At 36.6% G+C, this 19,432-nt stretch overlaps 2 protein-coding genes and 1 pseudogene across 2 annotated transcripts; all 3 read left to right on the top strand.

Moving 5' to 3' along the window:
* The first annotated feature begins 1,211 nt into the window (after positions 1-1,211).
* LOC127446573 (green-sensitive opsin-1-like) lies at positions 1,212-3,591 on the top strand. Its single transcript, XM_051707597.1, has 5 exons — positions 1,212-1,575; positions 1,659-1,827; positions 2,041-2,206; positions 2,554-2,793; positions 3,478-3,591. Exons 1-5 carry the CDS (start codon positions 1,215-1,217, stop codon positions 3,589-3,591), a joined length of 1,050 nt encoding a protein of 349 aa, XP_051563557.1. The 5' UTR covers positions 1,212-1,214.
* Positions 3,592-5,768: 2,177 nt separating this feature from the next.
* Positions 5,769-7,571, top strand: LOC127446574 (green-sensitive opsin-3-like). Its single transcript, XM_051707598.1, has 5 exons — positions 5,769-6,138; positions 6,243-6,411; positions 6,603-6,768; positions 6,875-7,114; positions 7,458-7,571. Exons 1-5 carry the CDS (start codon positions 5,778-5,780, stop codon positions 7,569-7,571), a joined length of 1,050 nt encoding a protein of 349 aa, XP_051563558.1. The 5' UTR covers positions 5,769-5,777.
* A 2,474-nt stretch (positions 7,572-10,045) lies between these two features.
* On the top strand, positions 10,046-17,673 carry LOC127446572 (green-sensitive opsin-3-like; annotated as a pseudogene).
* The last annotated feature ends 1,759 nt before the right edge of the window (positions 17,674-19,432 follow it).

Here is a 19,432-nt window from a genome sequence, read left to right as displayed (position 1 = left end):
TGTACTTGAGGAATATAGTAACTCCCCAAACAGGGTAGTCAGTTTTAAACATCATAAATCTTACATCATAAGCTCTTACAGTCTTGGAAAATATCAATTTATAACAGATGTGACCTGCTCCATAATTTTGAGTCATTATGAAGTGTGTCTTTTATTTTTTATTTTAAGCACTTAAGTAACATTAAATTGTTAATATTAAAAACATTAATATATTAAATTATTATATCTCAATTTGGAGTAGTAACAATATAATTTTTTGTGCATAAAACTCAAACTGTGTTTCTGGGCCAAAATGCCTCAAAATCTTGGAGCAGGTCACATATTATTTAATGTAGCAATAGTCCATTACAGTCGCTTCTTCTTTCACTTACTGGCAATGAAGAAATATTTGTTTTGCACATGCACAACTTTTCATTCACACTGATACTTATTCATTACCTTGAGAATTGGTACTATATTAACAATTGTTGTAATGTTCTTGCAATTTGCACTCTAGTTCTCTTCTGTATTGACACTAACTGATTAGTAGTTTATTTTAATCTTCCTGCTAAACCTCCCGGTATGCCACTCATGCAATATGTTGCCTTGTTAAGAGTGTGTCTGCAATATATGTACATGTAAAGTTAGTGTAAAAGATATGCACATGCCATGTAGTAATGCAGTAACTCAATCCAGTCAATATATTTGAAAATAATGACTGTCCTTTTGGGAGCCAAGTGAAGTCACATCCTTAAGATAACATTTTTCATCATAGATTCTAAAAGATAGGTTTTTCCAATTCAAATAGTAGTTATTCCTTCTTACTTGGAACTGTGGTGTGTAGACATGTCCAGACTTTAAGTGTGCATACAGTAAAAAGTATGTCAAAATGGGAGGGCTGTATGCAACCCACTCCACTGGATTATCTCTCAGCCTGCGACTTACAAGAAAGATTACACGGCAGAAGATTTTAAACCTAATCCCCCGAAGAGTGGATGGATATCATATTAAAGCTGATAACGAGCCAAGTGGATGTGTTCCAGCTGGTTATGAAGTCTGTTGTCTGCCAAATCGTCTTAATGGTGACACCCTTTTTACCTGGGAACTCTTCTAGAGGTATAAAAACAAGCACCTGGTCTTTCGGTGGAGTACACTTTTGCTGGTGGACTCTCGGGAAACTTTCAAGAGCTCTTGACCTCTACTCTCAGCTCAGCAGGTTGCTCTTCCACAGCAAGATGAACGGCACTGAAGGAAACAACTTTTACATTCCCATGTCTAATAGGACAGGGTTAGTGATGAGTCCTTATGACTATACTCAGTATTACCTGGCAGAGCCATGGAAATTTAAGGCGCTTGCTTTTTATATGTTTTTGCTGATTTGCTTTGGGCTACCGATCAATGGTCTTACGCTAGTTGTCACAGCTCAGCACAAAAAGTTGAGGCAACCTCTAAATTTCATCCTGGTAAACCTGGCTTTCGCTGGAACAATTATGGTCATCTTTGGATTCACTGTTTCGTTCTATTGCTCCCTTGTTGGTTATATGGCACTGGGGCCAACAGGTTGTGCCATTGAAGGCTTCTTTGCTACACTGGGAGGCAAGAAGATTTCAACATAAATAGGCCATTAAATTTGCTTTTTGGGATTCCATGTTGTGATTCCTTTTCATTTCTGTCCACAGGTCAGGTTTCCCTTTGGTCTCTGGTGGTGCTCGCTGTTGAGAGGTATATTGTGGTCTGCAAGCCAATGGGGAGCTTCAAATTCTCTTCAAACCATGCAATAGCAGGCATTGTCTTTACATGGTTTATGGCCTGTAGCTGTGCAGTGCCCCCACTTTTGGGCTGGTCCAGGTAATTGGGTTCTGCCAATTAGAGACTTGACTGAATCAGTGGATTAGTCATTGAGAATTCTTTGGTGAAACTACATTAAAAAGATGTTAACAAACACAATAGAGCAATGGTTCATGTACACTTCGATATAATACCAACAAAAAAGTGTTACCCATATTTTTTATTTTTTTTATTTTTTGGTTCTGACAATCTTATTCCATTGTTTTAAAACAGATATATCCCAGAGGGAATGCAAACCTCCTGTGGACCAGATTACTATACACTGAACCCAGAATTCAGCAATGAATCATATGTCATCTATATGTTCAGCTGTCACTTTTGCATTCCAGTTACAACCATCTTTTTCACTTATGGAAGCCTGGTTTGCACAGTCAAGGCAGTGAGTGGATTATCATATAGATTTGCAAACAAACACAACATCATACATGCAAAAAATGAGGCAGTGGTAGCTCAGCAGTTAAGGCTCTGGGTTACTGATCAGAAGGTCAGGGGTTCAAGCCCCAGCACTGCCAAGATGCCACTGTTGGGCCCTTGAGCAAGGCCCTTGACCCTATCTGCTCCAGGGGCACTGTATCATGGCTGACCCTGCACTCTGACCCCAGCCTAGCTGGGATATGTGAAAAAAAAAAAAAATTTTCACTGTATATGTGCAAATGTGTGATAAATTAATTAATCATAAAAAAAATTATTAATTATTATAAAATGTACTACTTTACTTAATTTCAGGCAGCAGCACAACAGCAGGATTCAGCCTCCACCCAGAAGGCAGAGAAAGAAGTGACACGTATGGTCATTCTAATGGTTTTAGGCTTCCTGCTGGCCTGGGTTCCTTATGCTAGCTTTGCTGCTTGGATCTTTTTTAACAGAGGTGCTGCTTTCTCTGCACAAGCTATGACTCTTCCAGCTTTTTTCTCCAAGACCTCAGCCTTGTTTAATCCTTTCATCTATGTGCTGCTCAACAAACAGGTGAGCAATGGTGACTTTCAACTATAATATTCTTTAACAGGTCTTTTCACACACTAGTATATATTTCCATTAATGCAAAAAAAATAAAAAAAAAATAAAATAATAATAATAATAATAATAATAATAATTAAATAAATAATAAAATAAATACATCTTAATTTATTATATTTTAGTATTTATTTACCAGTATAAATATCTAAATATCCATAAAGCAAGTTAAATTTACTTGAGAAGCAAAATCTTGTAAGACAATAAGGTTTGTTTTCAGACAGTGTGTCTTAAATTAGCTCAATTTAATTTTATACCTCATTAGAAAATAGATTTTTCACCTCTTTCTGTAAAACTCACTACATCTTTAAACCTCTCCAAATGTTATTAAATTAAGCTAAGATTTTTTGTTTGTTTGTAGTATTGAACATCGTTGTATTGACATTTTCACATTTTACTTAAGTAAATTGATATTGTTTTAAGAATGTTTAGATATTGTTACTAGAAACAAGACAAAAATATTAATACAATTATTTTTTGCAGTGATAAATGAATAAATTACAATACCGTAAACAATAAAGTAAAGCCACTGCATTATTCTGAGATTTTGAGATGAGTATGACTGCATTCCAAAGAAACCAATACAGTTAAATGGCAATTTTAACTATAGCTGTATTCCTCTTTCCAATTCCCCAGTTCCGTAGCTGCATGCTGAACACCCTTTTTTGCGGCAAGAGCCCTCTTGGTGATGAGGAGTCCTCATCTGTTTCAACTAGCAAAACAGAGGTGTCCTCAGTGTCTCCTGCATAGAAATATTTGCCAGTTGTGTTTTCTCAATCATTCTTTCAATGCTTTTCAATCCAATGTCTCGAACAAATATATTTTTTTTCCACTGATCAGTCTTTGTGATGGTAAGAATGTTTCCATAATTGTCTCTAAGCAGTGACATTTACCTCTCTGCCTTGGAAATTTTCAGTTTAAAGGACACTTTATTGTTTATTTAAAAGTCTTCAACTTTTAAACATGTCCTTGGTTTGTTAATGCATACTAGTTAAAGGTCACATTTGGGGATTTCTCTTATAGGGCAATATACAGACCATGGGTAGATTAGTTTGCACAATGGTTAACACATGGTGTACCCAATGTCTCTCAACTTATGCGCCAGAACACAGGGTATAGTTCACCACTAAATCTAAACATAAGCCTCTTTTCTACATTATCAGGCCCAGGTCACGCCCAGAATCAATTGAACCCATCTGAAAATCCATTGAGAAACATGATATAACTACTTTTTCAAGGCAACTGCATGATTCTATTAATATAATTTCTTTATTTTTGTTGTGTTTTGGGCTGCTTTGTCAGCCCTTCTGTATATATTTTCTAAATGCTATAAATATTGAAAAATTAGAATAATAAATACATGCATAACAAAAATGTTTTTTCTTTGTGTGATTTGTCTCATTTATGGCTGATGGTAAGTGGCCTAAGGACTATAAACACAAAACGTTGCAGTTTCATGCCTAAATTATGGTACACATTCAACACTACCTACATACAATGTACAGTACATACATCTACATGCTCCATTGTTTTAAAACCACATCATCTTCTTTGAAATGATTACCTATGCCCACCCTTTTGATAATACTTTATCAACCTAGTCATTGAAAATCACTGAATAAGTGCTGAATAAGTGTGTTTAGCATATCTGTTAAAACCTTCAAAATTCTATCCAGCACAAACAAACAAACAAATAATATTGGATGACAGTTTATGAGTCTTAATCTGACAGGAAATCCCCTTTAAGTGTACTCATGTCACTAATTAGAAGATGAGTGTACATCACTGAAAGTAACTCTGTCAGGCTCTTAATGGTTTGGTGCACTTTCTTGTTTTCATGTCTATTGTTTTTTTTATTTTTTTGTTTATATTATATTATATTATATTAATAATAAAATATATTCTAAAGCCTTGGCAATATAAACTGTGGTAGATTCAAAATCTAATTTAAAATAAACAGAAAACAAAGAAAAATACAAAAGAAAGCAAAGAAACAATTAAATAAAAATAAAGAAAAAACTACAACAAAGAAACATTCTGATGTAAAATGAGTAAGAAATATTTAAGATACTATATATATTAAAATACATATTTATATTTAAAATACAAATCTGCACAATATTTAATTACTAGATTTCTAGGTAACTAATAAAATAATCACATTTGTGACAGTGACTTTGTTTACTCCTTTGTACAAAAGGTCAGATTTCCTAAATCATGTTGGAATAACATGGATCATAAAGTTTTGGACAACTTGTGGAGTCCATGCCAGTACGAGTGCATGCCATTAAAGCACAAGAGCGATATGCCAAATACTAGGAAATTCTGAAATTCATGTTAATTTTTTTATTCAACTTCTCTCTTAAAGCGGTATTGCGATAATATAATTTGTAATGAAAAAAAAAATATTTAATTAGAAAAAATGTAATTAGTGCTCTCTGATTTTTAGACCCCACTGTATCTAACAAAACAAGAACTTAATAATGACATTTTGTGGAATAAAATTATGTTCATCCAGGCTGACTTTGTTTTTGTTATTTTAATATGATCCATTACTGCAGTACACCAGAAAACAATCACATTTTAAACTTGATTTATATACAACTTTGTGAATGCTCACTTTCTGATTTAAATCGAAATTATGTCTTATAAGATCATAAACGCCAAAAGGGCTTCAAAATCCAAAGCTTCACAGGGTGATTAAAACAAAACTGATTATGTCTGCTCTTATCATTCAAATCCCACATTGTGACACCATCCCCATCTTGACATTATCCCTTTAAAGGCATCTTAGAGGGATATATAACCACTCCTGTTGCATCTTTGCAAAAAAAGAGCAGGGTATAGCCACGAGCTGGACTGCAGCAGATTACATCCTCCCATCACAGAACTTTAAAATCCTCTTTACCTGGTCTGGATTACTATAGTGGGCAAAGATGAACGGAACCGAGGGACACAACTTCTATGTTCCCATGTCCAACAGAACAGGGCTAGTGAGGAGTCCTTTTGAATATCCTCAGTACTATTTAGCTGAGCCATGGCAGTTTAAAGTGCTTGCTCTCTACATGTTCTTCCTCATCTGTTTTGGTCTACCCATCAATGGCCTTACATTGGTGGTGACAGCTCAACACAAAAAGCTAAGGCAACCTCTCAACTTCATTTTGGTCAACCTGGCTGTGGCTGGCACCATCATGGTTTGTTTTGGATTCACTGTCACTTTCTACACTGCAATTCAAGGCTACTTTGCTCTCGGTCCAACTGGCTGCACTACTGAGGGATTCATGGCCACACTTGGAGGTGAGGGATACAAAACAATTGATTGCTTTGCAGAATTAATTTATGCTGATTCATAGCTGTAATTAAGGACAACTCAACTTCTATGAATTTTTTGTTTGCTACAGGTCAAATTTCCCTTTGGTCACTAGTGGTGCTGGCCGTTGAGAGATACATTGTGGTCTGTAAGCCAATAGGTAGTTTCAAATTCTCCACCAACCATGCTTTAGCAGGAATTGCATTTACGTGGATAATGGCATTGGCATGTGCAGTCCCCCCTCTCTTTGGCTGGTCTAGGTCAGTATAATAAGATGTTTTCTAATTAATGTGCTCCCAAGTCTAGTGTAGAATGGATTATAACAAAAATTTGAGTTGGACAGGAGGCATTTTGTATGTAGCTAGTTGTTTTTGACATGACTTGAAAAAACCAAGTGCAACAGAAGATAAAATTTATGACTAATGAAACAACAATTGGTTTTATTTAACAGATATATTCCTGAGGGAATGCAGTGCTCATGTGGACCTGACTACTACACCCTGAATCCTAAGTACAACAATGAATCATATGTCATGTACATGTTTTGCTGCCACTTTATATTTCCAGTCTCCACAATCTTCTTCACCTATGGGAGACTTGTTTGCACAGTCAAGGCGGTATGCAGTGTCACCTTAAAAGCTATAATTCCATTAAATTCCCAAACCTCAGAATCCCATGTAATAATTAAGTCTTATCATTTGGTCTTATTACTCTGTCATTAAGGCTGCAGCTCAACAGCAGGACTCAGCATCCACCCAGAAGGCAGAGAAGGAAGTGACAAGAATGGTTATCCTGATGGTTTTGGGTTTCTTGGTAGCCTGGACCCCCTATGCTGGTGTTGCAGCCTGGATTTTCTTAAATAAAGGAGCTGCTTTCAGTGCCCAGTTCATGGCTGTTCCTGCATTTTTCTCAAAGAGCTCCTCAATATTTAACCCCATCATCTATGTGCTGCTAAACAAACAGGTAAATTCTATTCTGCTTCCATTTCTGATCCCATTGTATCTACTTACTAATTTATTGATCTTTAACCTGTTGAAAAGACCAGCACATGTTGTCTTTTGGATTCTGGTGTGCTGTTGTCCCCATTAGGCTTCTTAAATAGCCTAACCAGCAAAATGTCCCTGGTTAACCAGCTTTTGCTGGTGAACAGAATGGCTATGTCAGCAAGACCAAAACCAACCCTGCACTAACTATCCTGAACTAGCATGTAAATTCATGCTGGTGTAAAATGGTCTGCAGCGTCTCTATAAATAAAAAGTGGCAAAAAGCTCAAAAAAGGTACTAAATACAGTACTGTCACTTACAGTTCCGGAACTGCATGATGACCACTCTTTTCTGTGGGAAGAACCCTCTTGGAGATGAGGAGTCCTCAACAGTGTCCACCAGCAAGACAGAGGTGTCCTCAGTTTCTCCAGCATAGACTTTTGAACCTCTCAAAGATAACTCACTCACCACAGTATAAATCTGGACACCTGAAAAACAGATATAAATGGCTGCATCACATTTGGTTGTTCACTATGACAATGAACCTGGTGACCTCATAAGACACCTGGATTTGTTAAATTGGTGCAAAGCTGAACAGAGATTGTGTTTGTAATTTTATGTATTGTTGGTGTAAAGCTTGTATATATTTTGTAAATAATGGGAAAAAAATGGATAGAAATAAATACTGGCATTAAAAATTGTCTTTGCTCCTGTTTTGTTCATTCTTTATGTACTGTTTGAATCTTTTATTTACTCACATGTATACAGTATATGACTCTGAAAATATTATTGAAGGTATTGTTTACATTGCTTGTACACAATGTATTTTAAATCAAAAGATAGACTATCCATGCAGCCCTATTTCACCTATTCATTTCGAAACAACCCTCTCACAATGGGCAGACAATGCAACAGCAAGAATAAAGTTTTTTCTTTTTTTTTTTTTTTGCACTATTGTGGACACTGAGCTCACATATTCACATGCAGGTATATGTGCAACCCCGGAGTACTCTCTAATGTCAAATGTTTTTTTTTTTTTTTTTTTTTTTACACATTTTAAAAATGTAGGCAAAACTTTGGGATGCACAATTTACATACTTATAGTACCTTGGTATAGTACTTTGTTATGGCAGGCCTATCACAGCTGCTTAGTGCATTTTTCAAAAGTCAGTTTATCTATTGTAAAATGACTGAATTTGGTTACTTCAGATGTTTAACTCAATGATTAAATGTTTTTCTTCATTTTGGAAAGAAGGAATTGTGCAGGCTAGGATCAGTGACTTACATTGTCTGCCATGTGTGACAACTGTTTACAGTAAACATTGAGATTGGAACTTTCAGCAGGGTGATCTATTTTAAGAGAGCTCACCACCATCCAGGATGAGGTGCAGCCCCAATTTGTCTTAATATTCTGACTTTGCCAAAAGGGTCTTATGCTAAGACAAAGTGCTACAGACCAGGAACAGGAGCAGAACTTAACAGGTACCATTTAAAAATGTGTTCTCTCAAAGTCAGAGCAAACAGGGACCAACAACATCTTTTGGACAACATTTTTGCAAGTGGTCATTAAAAATAGTGGTGGATAATTTTTCAACACATTTTATTGTTTGCCAGGTAAAAATCTGTCTGATCACTTAGAAAAGTATTAGCACACATCTCCTCAACAATCCATCCTGTAGAGATCTGTAAATTCTCAGCAAAATCTACTTGTTATACAGTACAAAAAAATGAGAATATGCTAATGTGTTTGATGCTAGCCAACAACACGTTGCAAGGTTCAATAAAGTTATTTTTATACACAAATTATTTTCACTACACAAAGTATTTGAGTAGAGCCTACATTTTAATTTCATATAAAAGAAACTAAATTTCATTGTGTGGAACCAATGTCCAATTGAATTAAGTAAAACCAACAATTTTTTTCTTTCACTGAAATCAGACTGATAAAGTATTAAACAATTCTATTTTTGTTGTTGTTGTTGTTGTTGTAATCAGCATTTTTTTTCTCTTCTGTTGGTGTCTGATCTCCACCTTAGCCAGAAAATTATATAACTATCAAGCACCTCTTTACTAGACACAAATCATGATTCTGAGAAAAGATGATCAGTGCTGTAAGGTTCATATGAGCATAAAAACACTTGTTGAGCAAATACTATGCAAGTCAGAGAGACTTAAATTAAAAATATCTGTCTACAAAATCAAATCAAAAAACAATCCGCCAGATGTCACAGTACATCATGTTATATGTGATAGTTTTGTGTCATTTTCTGTGAAATCAAAGTTAAACAAATTGGTAAATCACATTATGCATCTGAAAATATAGTACAATGATTTTTAAAATAACAAGTTAAATAGTGTGATTAGATAAGGTAAAAAACAAAACAAACAAAAACAAAACTGATTAATAAACTGATTAATAATTAAGTATGATGCATTAGCCTATTAACACAAAAGCACAGACTTTCAAAAATTATTTAAAACTTAAATTAGCTTACTCATATTCACCAATGATCACCCAACCTTAAATGAGCATCTCATTTCCATGCCAATATACTATAAATAAACATATAAACAGTATGCTTTAGAGAATAGTATTCAGCAAAAAAGTGATTAAAAAGTCCAGTGTTCAAGCAGTTGCACAGACACAGTTCTATCAAAGAGTGGCTAGATTTTTGCAAGTTGCACATGTTCAAAATATATTAAGAATGTTAATGATCAGACTATAATCTGTTTCTACCTTTTTTCCTTCCTGATCACATTTGGCTACTTGCCGTTAATCTCTCAGAAAGGTATAAAACCAAAAGAGTCACCATTGGAAACACAGGTGATGAGTGATTTGTTTGGCTTCTCAATACAGCTCAGCTTTACTTCACCACTTTGCTGTCTCACTTCCTAATTAAAAAGCTTAGAGTAAGGATGAACGGCACAGAGGGTCAAAACTTCTACATCCCGATGTCCAATCAGACAGGGCTTGTGAGAAGTCCTTTTGAGTACTCGCAATACTACTTGGCTGAACCATGGCAATTCAAACTACTGGCAGTTTACATGTTTTTTCTCATCTGTTCTGGCTTCCCTATCAATGGTTTGATGCTGGTAGTTACAGCTCAGCACAAAAAGCTCAGACAGCCATTAAACTTCATTCTGGTCAATCTGGCTGTGGCTGGAATGATCATGGTCTGCTTTGGATTTACGATCACAATTACCTCAGCGGTAAATGACTACTTTATTTTTTGGACCCAAGGGATGTGCTGTTGAGGCCTTCATGGCAACGCTTGGAGGTAAGTTTAAAACTAAAAAATTCAAAAGACACATACTGTCTTGAAACTGTGGTAAAATATTCCACACATGAATGCAATAATTGCTGAGCTTTTTTGCATTCTAGTTTCTCTTTTTTGATTTCTCCAGGTCAAGTTGCTCTTTGGTCACTGGTGGTGCTCGCTATTGAGAGATATATTGTTGTCTGCAAGCCCATGGGTAGCTTTAAATTCACGACTTCACATGCTTTGGGAGGAATTGCCTTTTCTTGGATCATGGCAGCTAGCTGTGCTGTTCCCCCACTTGTTGGGTGGTCCAGGTTAGTAAAAACACATAAATACTATAAGTGTCATACTCTATCACTTGAGCATAGAACCAAAAAACAAAACAAAAAAAAAAAAAACAGAACAGTGAAAATAACTTCAGCATAACATACAGGTGCATCTCAATAAATTAGAATGTCGTGGAAAAGTTCATTTATTTCAGTAATTCAACTGAAATTGTGAAACTTGTGTATTAAATAAATTCAATGCACACAGACTGAAGTAGTTTAAGTCTTTGGTCCTTTTAATTGTGATGATTTTGGCTCACATTTAACAAAAACCCACCAATTCACTATCTCAAAAAATTAGAATACATCATAAGACCAATAAAAAAAAACATTTATAGTGAATTGTTGGCCTTCTGGAAATTATGTTCATTTACTGTATATGTACTCAATACTTGGTAGGGGCTCCTTTTGCTTTAATTACTGCCTCAATTCGGCATGGCATGGAGGTGATCAGTTTGTGGCACTGCTGAGGTGGTATGGAAGCCCAGGTTTCTTTGACAGTGGCCTTCAGCTCATCTGCATTTTTTGGTCTCTTGTTTCTCATTTTCCTCTTGACAATACTCCATAGATTCTCTATGGGGTTCAGGTCTGGTGAGTTTGCTGGCCAGTCAAGCACACCAACACCATGGTCATTTAACCAACTTTTGGTGCTTTTGGCAGTGTGGGCAGGTGCCAAATCCTGCTGGAAAATTAAATCAACATCTTTAAAAAGCTGGTCAGCAGACAGAAGCATGAAATGCTCCAAAATTTCTTGGTAAACGGGTGCAGTGACTTTGGTTTTCAAAAAACATAATGGACCAACACCAGCAGATGACACTGCACCCCAAATCATCACAGACTGTGGAAACTTAACACTGGACTTCAAGCAACTTGGGCTATGAGCTTCTCCACCCTTCCTCCAGACTCTAGGACCTTGGTTTCCAAATGAAATACAAAACTTGCTCTCATCTGAAAAGAGGACTTTGGACCACTGGGCAACAGTCCAGTTCTTTTTCTCCTTAGCCCAGGTAAGACGCCAGGAGTGGCATAAAAAGAGGAATACGACAACTGTAGCCAAATTCCTTGACACGTCTGTGTGTGGTGGCTCTTGATGCCTTGACCCCAGTCTCAGTCCATTCCTTGTGAAGTTCACCCAAATTCTTGAATCGATTTTGCTTGACAATCCTCATAAGGCTGCGGTTCTCTCGGTTGGTTGTGCATCTTTTTCTTCCACACTTTTTCCTTCCACTCAACTTTCTGTTAACATGCTTGGATACAGCACTCTGTGAACAGCCAGCTTCTTTGGCAATGAATGTTTGTGGCTTACCCTCCTTGTGAAGGGTGTCAATGATTGTCTTCTGGACAACTGTCAGATCAGCAGTCTTCCCCATGATTGTGTAGCCTAGTGAACCAAACTGAGAGACCATTTTGAAGGCTCAGGAAACCTTTGCAGGTGTTTTGAGTTGATTAGCTGATTGGCATGTCACCATATTCTAATTTTTTGAGATAGTGAATTGGTGGGTTTTTGTTAAATGTGAGCCAAAATCATCACAATTAAAAGAACCAAAGACTTAAACTACTTCAGTCTGTGTGCATTGAATTTATTTAATACACGAGTTTTATAATTTGAGTTGAATTACTGAAATAAATGAACTTTTCCACGACATTCTAATTTATTGAGATGCACCTGTATATCTGTTCAATTAACTCTGCTTATAGGCTAGAAAATATTTAAACATCCAGTATCTTGATTTACAGGTATATTCCTGAGGGAATGCAATGCTCATGTGGACCAGATTATTACAAACTGAACCCTGAATATAACATATAACATATGTTGTATACATGTTCTTCTGCCATTTCATTGTTCTTGTCACAATAATATTCTTCACATATGGAAGACTTGTGTGCACTGTAAAAGCGGTAAGATTGATCTTATATTCAGAATGGTACTATGATGATGTTAGTTTATTGTCTCCAAATATTTATTCATACTCTTTATGATACAAACTGTCCTCTGTCTTCAGGCTGCAGCTCAACAGCAGGACTCAGCATCCACCCAGAAGGCTGAAAAGGAAGTGACAAGAATGGTCATCCTGATGTTTTTGGGTTTCTTGGTGGCATGGAGCCCCTATGCTAGTGTGGCAGCCTGGATTTTCTTAAATAAGGGAGCTGCTTTCAGTGCCCAGTTCATGGCTGTTCCTGCATTTTTCTCAAAGAGCTCCTCAATATTTAACCTCATCATATATGTGTTGCTCAACAAACAGGTATGCATTGGATAAACAAGTGCTTCAGAGTTATTTATGTCTGAATTGCATGTCATTTGTGAGCGCCTTTATTTCTCAAAACATGTATGCATTCACTGTCCACAACTAACACTCCCAAAGGACCAAAGGAGAGAACAAATTGGCTTTGCCAAATAGGTAAAACAGAGTTACTCGCCAATTGGCAACATTACATGATTTATACTGAATTGTAAAAATGATAGTCTGACCGCTTTAGCTCTGTGGATAATCACTGTTGTAAAGAATATGCCAGGGAAAACAGCTAAATAATTCCATTGTCATAGGGTTAAAAATAGAGCTGGGTATTGATACAGATTTCCGATTCAATTCCGATTCACAAGCTCTCGATTCGATTTCGATTTCATTCATTTGGGTACATTTCTGTTACAATGTCCATTTTACTTACATATGAATAAAATTCTCAGGTAATGCTCTTAATTTTAAAGGAACCTTCTAGTCAACCTTTCTAGGTACAATTCGAAAATATGAATTTTAAAAATTATATTTTATAATTTGTTTTTCATCAAATTGGCCACATTTAAGCTTTTGAATAATGTTAAAATTCAGTCTGTTCCATCAATTAATATCTTGAAATTGCATGTATTATGTTGCATATACTGTATTTTTGTTACATGTTTATTGTTTACGTGCATTATTTGTACTATTTACAAGTACACTATATTGCCAAAAGTATACGCTCATCTGCCTTTAGACGCATATGAACTTAAGTGACATCCCATTCTTAATCCATAGGGTTTAATATGACGTTGGCCCACCCTTTGCAGCTATAACAGCTTCAACTCTTCTGGGAAGGCTTTCCACAAGGTTTAGGAGTGTGTTTATGGGAATTTTTGACCATTCCTCCAGAAGCGCATTTGTGAGGTCAGACACTGATGTTGGACGAGAAGGCCTGGCTCGCAGTCTTCGCTCTAATTCATCCCAAAGGTGCTCTGTCGGGTTGAGGTCAGGACTCTGTGCAGGCCAGTCAAGTTCTTCCACACCAAACTCGCTCATCCATGTCTTTATGGACCTTGCTTTGTGCACTGGTGCGCAGTCATGTTGGAACAGGAAGGGGCCATCCCCAAACTGTTCCCACAAAGTTGGGAGCATGGAATTGTCCAAAATCTCTTGGTATGCTGAAGCATTCAGAGTTCCTTTCCTAAGGGGCCAAGCCCAGCTCCTGAAAAACAACCCCACACCATAATCCCCCCTCCACCAAACTTCACAGTTGGCACAATGCAGTCAGACAAGTACTGTTCTCCTGGCAACCGCCAAACCCAGACTCGTCCATCAGATTGCCAGATGGAGAACTGTGATTCGTCACTCCAGAGAACGCGTCTCCACTGCTCTAGAGTCCAGTGGCGGCGTGCTTTACACCACTGCATCCGACGCTTTGCATTGCACTTGGTGATGTATGGCTTGGATGCAGCTGCTCGGCCATGGAAACCCATTCCATGAAGCTCTCAACGCACTGTTCTTGAGCTAATCTGAAGGCCACATGAACTTTGGAGGTCTGTAGCAATTGACTCTGCAGAAAGTTGGCGACCTCTGCGCACTATGCGCCTCAGCATCCGCTGACCCCGCTCTGTCATTTTACGTGGCCTACCACTTCGTGGCTGAGTTGCTGTCATTCCCAATCGCTTCCACTTTGTTATAATACCACTGACAGTTGACTGTGGAATATTTAGTAGCGAGGAAATTTCACGACTGGACTTGTTGCACAGGTGGCATCCTATCACAGTACCATGCTGGAATTCACTGAGCTCCTGAGAGCGGCCCATTCTTTCACAAACGTTTGTAGAAGCAGTCTGCATGCCTAGGTGCTTCATTTTATACACCTATGGCCATGGAAGTGATTGGAACACCTGAATTCAATTATTTGGATGGGTGAGTGAATACTTTTCGCAATATAGTGTATTTGCGCTGAGCATTTTTACTTGCAGACCAATATGCTGATTACTTCCAAAAATCATCTTATTTGAAAAATCTGACAAAGCAAGAAAACCGTTTACATGAGATTTGAAATAATCGTTTTATTCTCTGCTTTTGATGTCAAACTGTGAAGAGACATGCGTTCAACAGGTGCGCACATTGGATAAGCCGGTAAGAACACCTTTAAAGGTGTTTACATGCCACACGAAATTGCCGTAATGGGCAAACAAATGTTAAAGGTGTTTACATGCCACGAGAAATTGGCGTGTTGGGCAAAAATCTACCCGTGTCGACCAGTTTATTCTTATGCCGTTTATGACCTTACACAGATAAAGGAACACTGTTTATTGCGTTTACATGACCACACACATTGTCAGTTTATTAAGCATAGTCGTAAGAACGTGCATGTAAACGTGCTCATTGATATGTAGAACACGTGCTAAATCGGTTCTGTCTCTTTAAGACAAGTGCATATAACGAGAGAGGACCTGCATGTCTTCTTTATAGCATCCATGTGTGATTAGAACTTTTAATTCAAATTTTTTGAATATTTAATCAACCACTGTCTGTAAAGAGCAGAAAGGGTATTAAAAGAGACATTATTCATTGACATATGGATCTGTAGATTTCATCTTTAGACACAGAGAATGAGTTAAACCAAATTTTTATTCTCAACATGCAGTGAAAGTATTTAGCTGCTAATAACTTCTTCTCCACTACACTACTCAATCACTGGTGAGCGAAATCTCAACATTTATCAGCCAGTGGCTAATAATAGACATTTTTAGTCACATAGCAGGAGATTTGGTCGCATATGTGTGTGATTTACTCGCATTTTAGAAGGTAGTCTATAGAGTGAAAGATCGATCCTGGGATTTAAGAATTGATATCATTCAAACAAAGATCGCAATGCATCAGAAAATTGATATTTTACCCACCTCTACATAAAATATATATATTTAAAAAAATTATGCAAAATTCAGTTTCATTGCTTGCAAAAAATATTTATGGTCAGTAAATTTGAGTAAATTTGCCCTTTTAAATGTATTTGCAAGAACGCCCTTTTCAAACATTTTTACAAAACTTTGGCTCATTCACTCATTGCTCCTCATCCCGGCCTCTCAAATGTTTGTATCCTCCAGAATACAAAAACCTTGCTACACTGTAAAAAATGTCTGTAATTTTAATGGTAAAAGACTGTAAAAATGCTACAGTAAAAAAAAATTAAATTGGTTAATGAGTAGTTACCGTAAAATATACGTAATTTTTTTTATATATATATTTAAAAAGACAATACATGTAGTTTTATGATAAAATGTTGTAAAACTAACATTTTTTAGATGTAAAAAGTATGGTTTCCCCGTATAATTAACTGTTAAAATGTATATTATGTTTAACAAGAGAGTACATGTACTTTTTATGGTAAATTATTGTTAAAATTACGTAAAAAAACAGTAATCGGTCGTTCCCAGAACTCCCTGTGTGACTCATTACATTTCATTATATTTTATGGGAATAGTTATGTTTCTTCTTATTTTTAATATCAGTTATGAACTTTGGGATGTTCTATGTTATATTTGATGTAGTTTATTTCATGTTTATTGCATAATTTTAATCTCACATGTGTTACCCTGATGGTGTTTAGTGTTTGTGTGAGTGACACTGAGCACTGTCTCTACATATTTACTGGTCTTTACCTCTGGAAGGACCACTGTTGATGAAATTCATGTACCCTTCTGTAATTACTATGTTGATTAACAATACATTATAAAGTGAAAAGCAGATTTTTACAGTTTCAGAAGGTTAATATATTAGGTTTATCATTTAATAATATAAATGACATTACTGCACCATAAAATATACCATAAAAACAATAGTTTTAAACTGTAAAATTTACAGGTTGTAATTATTCTGGCAACCACAGCTTCCTTTTCTTTCTTTTCTTTATCTTTTTTTTTTTTTTTTTACAGTATAGGGCTAATTTTGGATTCTGCATGTATTTATCTTTGCTTTATTGTAGCATTGTACTCTTAATTTCTTTTGTCTTTTCCTCAGTTTCGGAGCTGCATGCTGACCACCCTTTTCTGCGGCAATAATCCTCTTGGTGATGAGGAGTCCTCAGTGTCAGCAAGCAAAACAGAGGTGTCCTCAGTGTCTCCAGCATAAAAAGAGGAAATTGTCTACATGCCTGGCTCTCCCATACCGACTCTTGACATAGAACATTCAGAATTTTCACTTATTTCTATGTGGAAGTTGTTGATTATGCACATGCATATTTTTCTATTTACATATATCTGTTTTTATCCCTCCATAACTTGTCCTCATTGCACCTTGGAGTCATGTTGGTGTCCAGTCAGTCAATTCATTGAGCACAAGTACAACTAACTCTAACAGGATTACAAGATCAGGTTTTGACAGAAGTAGGAACTGCACTGACTTCTTAGTGGGCACGACACAACAAGATAAAGATAAGACAAAGATCTGCTTAAGCCAATTTGCAAGGTGCTCTCCTAACTGTGGCAGTGAACATTCACCTGGGTTCCCTGGCTAAAGAATTAATGTGTTTAAACTAATTGGTTTCTCTCTCATGATAAGAAGTGAGCTTGCTCACCTGATTAATGGTTCAGACTAATGTTCAGATATTTATATGTAGCTCTGCTCAAGTTATGTGTTGTTTACTGTATACTGTATACTTTATACATAATAAAGCATTTGTAGAGACAACACTAAAAAAAATATTTTAGCCTATTTTTAAGATTTACACATTTAAATTTTAATAACAAAATTCAATCAAATTGAATTTTGCAATGTTTAACAAAATGTAATTAATAAAATTAACTTTAATTTTATTAAAGATTACTCAATTCAGTTGGAAGGAATTTTGTTATGAAATTGAAATGCGTAAATCTTAAAATGATTTTTTTGGGTGAAGTAGATAATTAAACAATAGTATGAAAAGCTGCTTGCATACTTTGCAGTTATTTCATGACACTCATATCATTACATCACATCTCATTCCACATGTTGATATTCATCCAAACAGACCAAAGGACCAATTTCTACATAAATTGTGGGAGAAAAAGCAATATAGGGCCCTATAGGGGACAAATGCTGAAAAATGCAAGGCCTAAAAATCCTAAAAGCTCAAATTGTTTTTTCCCAGCAGCCTCATTTTTAAATAGCTGCTTTAAATGTATGTATGAAGATTGCAATCTGAACATATTGCCCTTTCCCAAACATTATAGCTCAGCTAAACTCCTCACATTCTGTGTAAATAGCATCATTTAAAAAGCGAAGAGGAGATGCTGAACCAGTTGCTAGCACAGAAGTGTACACTCTGAAGACAAATGAACATCTACAATGGTTATTTATGAGCAGGATCTTTGCAGCTCACATTCTCAAGTGGTTTGGTATGGTAGAACCAAAATAATTACCTAAAATTAATAAAATGGCTGTAATTATGGTGATGCAACTGGTTTTATGTGAGCTAATGGTCAGGGATGCAGCTGGAAAACATGCTTTCTCCCACTGCTGGGATTAGATTAACACCTGTTCTTAAATACACCACTGTCCATGTGCCAGTTCAAGAGAAGTAAACTACATTTTGTTTCAGTGGTTAATATTAAAATAGGGTGCCTGTAGTGGGGGTAATTTAAGGCTTGACATGTCCCTAACTTTTCCCTGATTATACTGACTACTAAGCAGTCATACAAGTTATCTAAACAGCACACATAGCCTACTGTACATGTATCATTAAAGGAAATTAAGAAAATGTTGGCAAACAAAACATACTATAATTGTAAAGGCTCTTTTGAAATGGCTTTTGAGGCATAGGACCTGTTAAGTTGCTGATGGGAGACCAAATGATGACATCAGGTAAACAAACCTAACCTAAATAACCACTCACTGCAAATAATAACATTTTATTAGGTGCATGTTGCGGCCTTCTTCGGCATATCGTGGGTCCATTTTGTGGCCCGTTCAGCCCCGTTTTACGGCCGGCCCACCGGGAAAAGTCCCGGTTCCTCCTATGGCCAGTGTGCCCCTGCCGACACCTGTAGGTGATTGGTGGAAACAACAGTAAAAATTGGCAACAGTAAAGTCTGAAAGCTTAATGAATGCTATCTACCTATCTATCTATCTATCTATCTATCTATCTATCTATCTATCTGTCTGTCTGTCTGTCCTAACTCAGGTCAAGAAACCACCTAGTAATGCCAAAGGAAACATCCAGAATTTGGCAATGCCCTACAGCAGGCCGCAGGCCCAATCCGGTCCGCCAATCATTTTTATCTAGCCCTCCAACTGATTTTTATTAAATCGCCTTGCAGTCTAATCATCAGAGTGCTAAACTGTCTCTGAGATTGCTCTCTGGGCAAAATTCAGCGGTGAGTTTAACAAGACTTAGTGGCACACGCAACGGCATTTCGCATGAGTTTAACAACACTGAGCAGCGCGTGCAACACAGATACAGAAACAGCCCAGGTATTTAAACATAAGGCTTACATAAGGCTT

The sequence above is a fragment of the Myxocyprinus asiaticus genome, chromosome 9 (assembly GCF_019703515.2).
Source record: "Myxocyprinus asiaticus isolate MX2 ecotype Aquarium Trade chromosome 9, UBuf_Myxa_2, whole genome shotgun sequence".
NCBI lineage: Eukaryota > Metazoa > Chordata > Actinopteri > Cypriniformes > Catostomidae > Myxocyprinus > Myxocyprinus asiaticus.
Note: the sequence above shows the minus strand (reverse complement) of the source record. Positions and strands in the feature narration are given on the sequence as shown.

Coding starts and splice junctions, on each gene's coding strand:
- LOC127446573 (XM_051707597.1), top strand. CDS start 1,215: ATGAACGGCACTGAAGGAAACAACTTTTACATTCCCATGTCTAATAGG. Junction 2,207..2,553: donor TGGTTTGCACAGTCAAGGCA/GTGAGTGGATTA, acceptor ACTTAATTTCAG/GCAGCAGCACAACAGCAGGA. Junction 2,794..3,477: donor ATGTGCTGCTCAACAAACAG/GTGAGCAATGGT, acceptor CCAATTCCCCAG/TTCCGTAGCTGCATGCTGAA.
- LOC127446574 (XM_051707598.1), top strand. CDS start 5,778: ATGAACGGAACCGAGGGACACAACTTCTATGTTCCCATGTCCAACAGA. Junction 6,139..6,242: donor ATTCATGGCCACACTTGGAG/GTGAGGGATACA, acceptor TGTTTGCTACAG/GTCAAATTTCCCTTTGGTCA. Junction 6,769..6,874: donor TTGTTTGCACAGTCAAGGCG/GTATGCAGTGTC, acceptor TCTGTCATTAAG/GCTGCAGCTCAACAGCAGGA.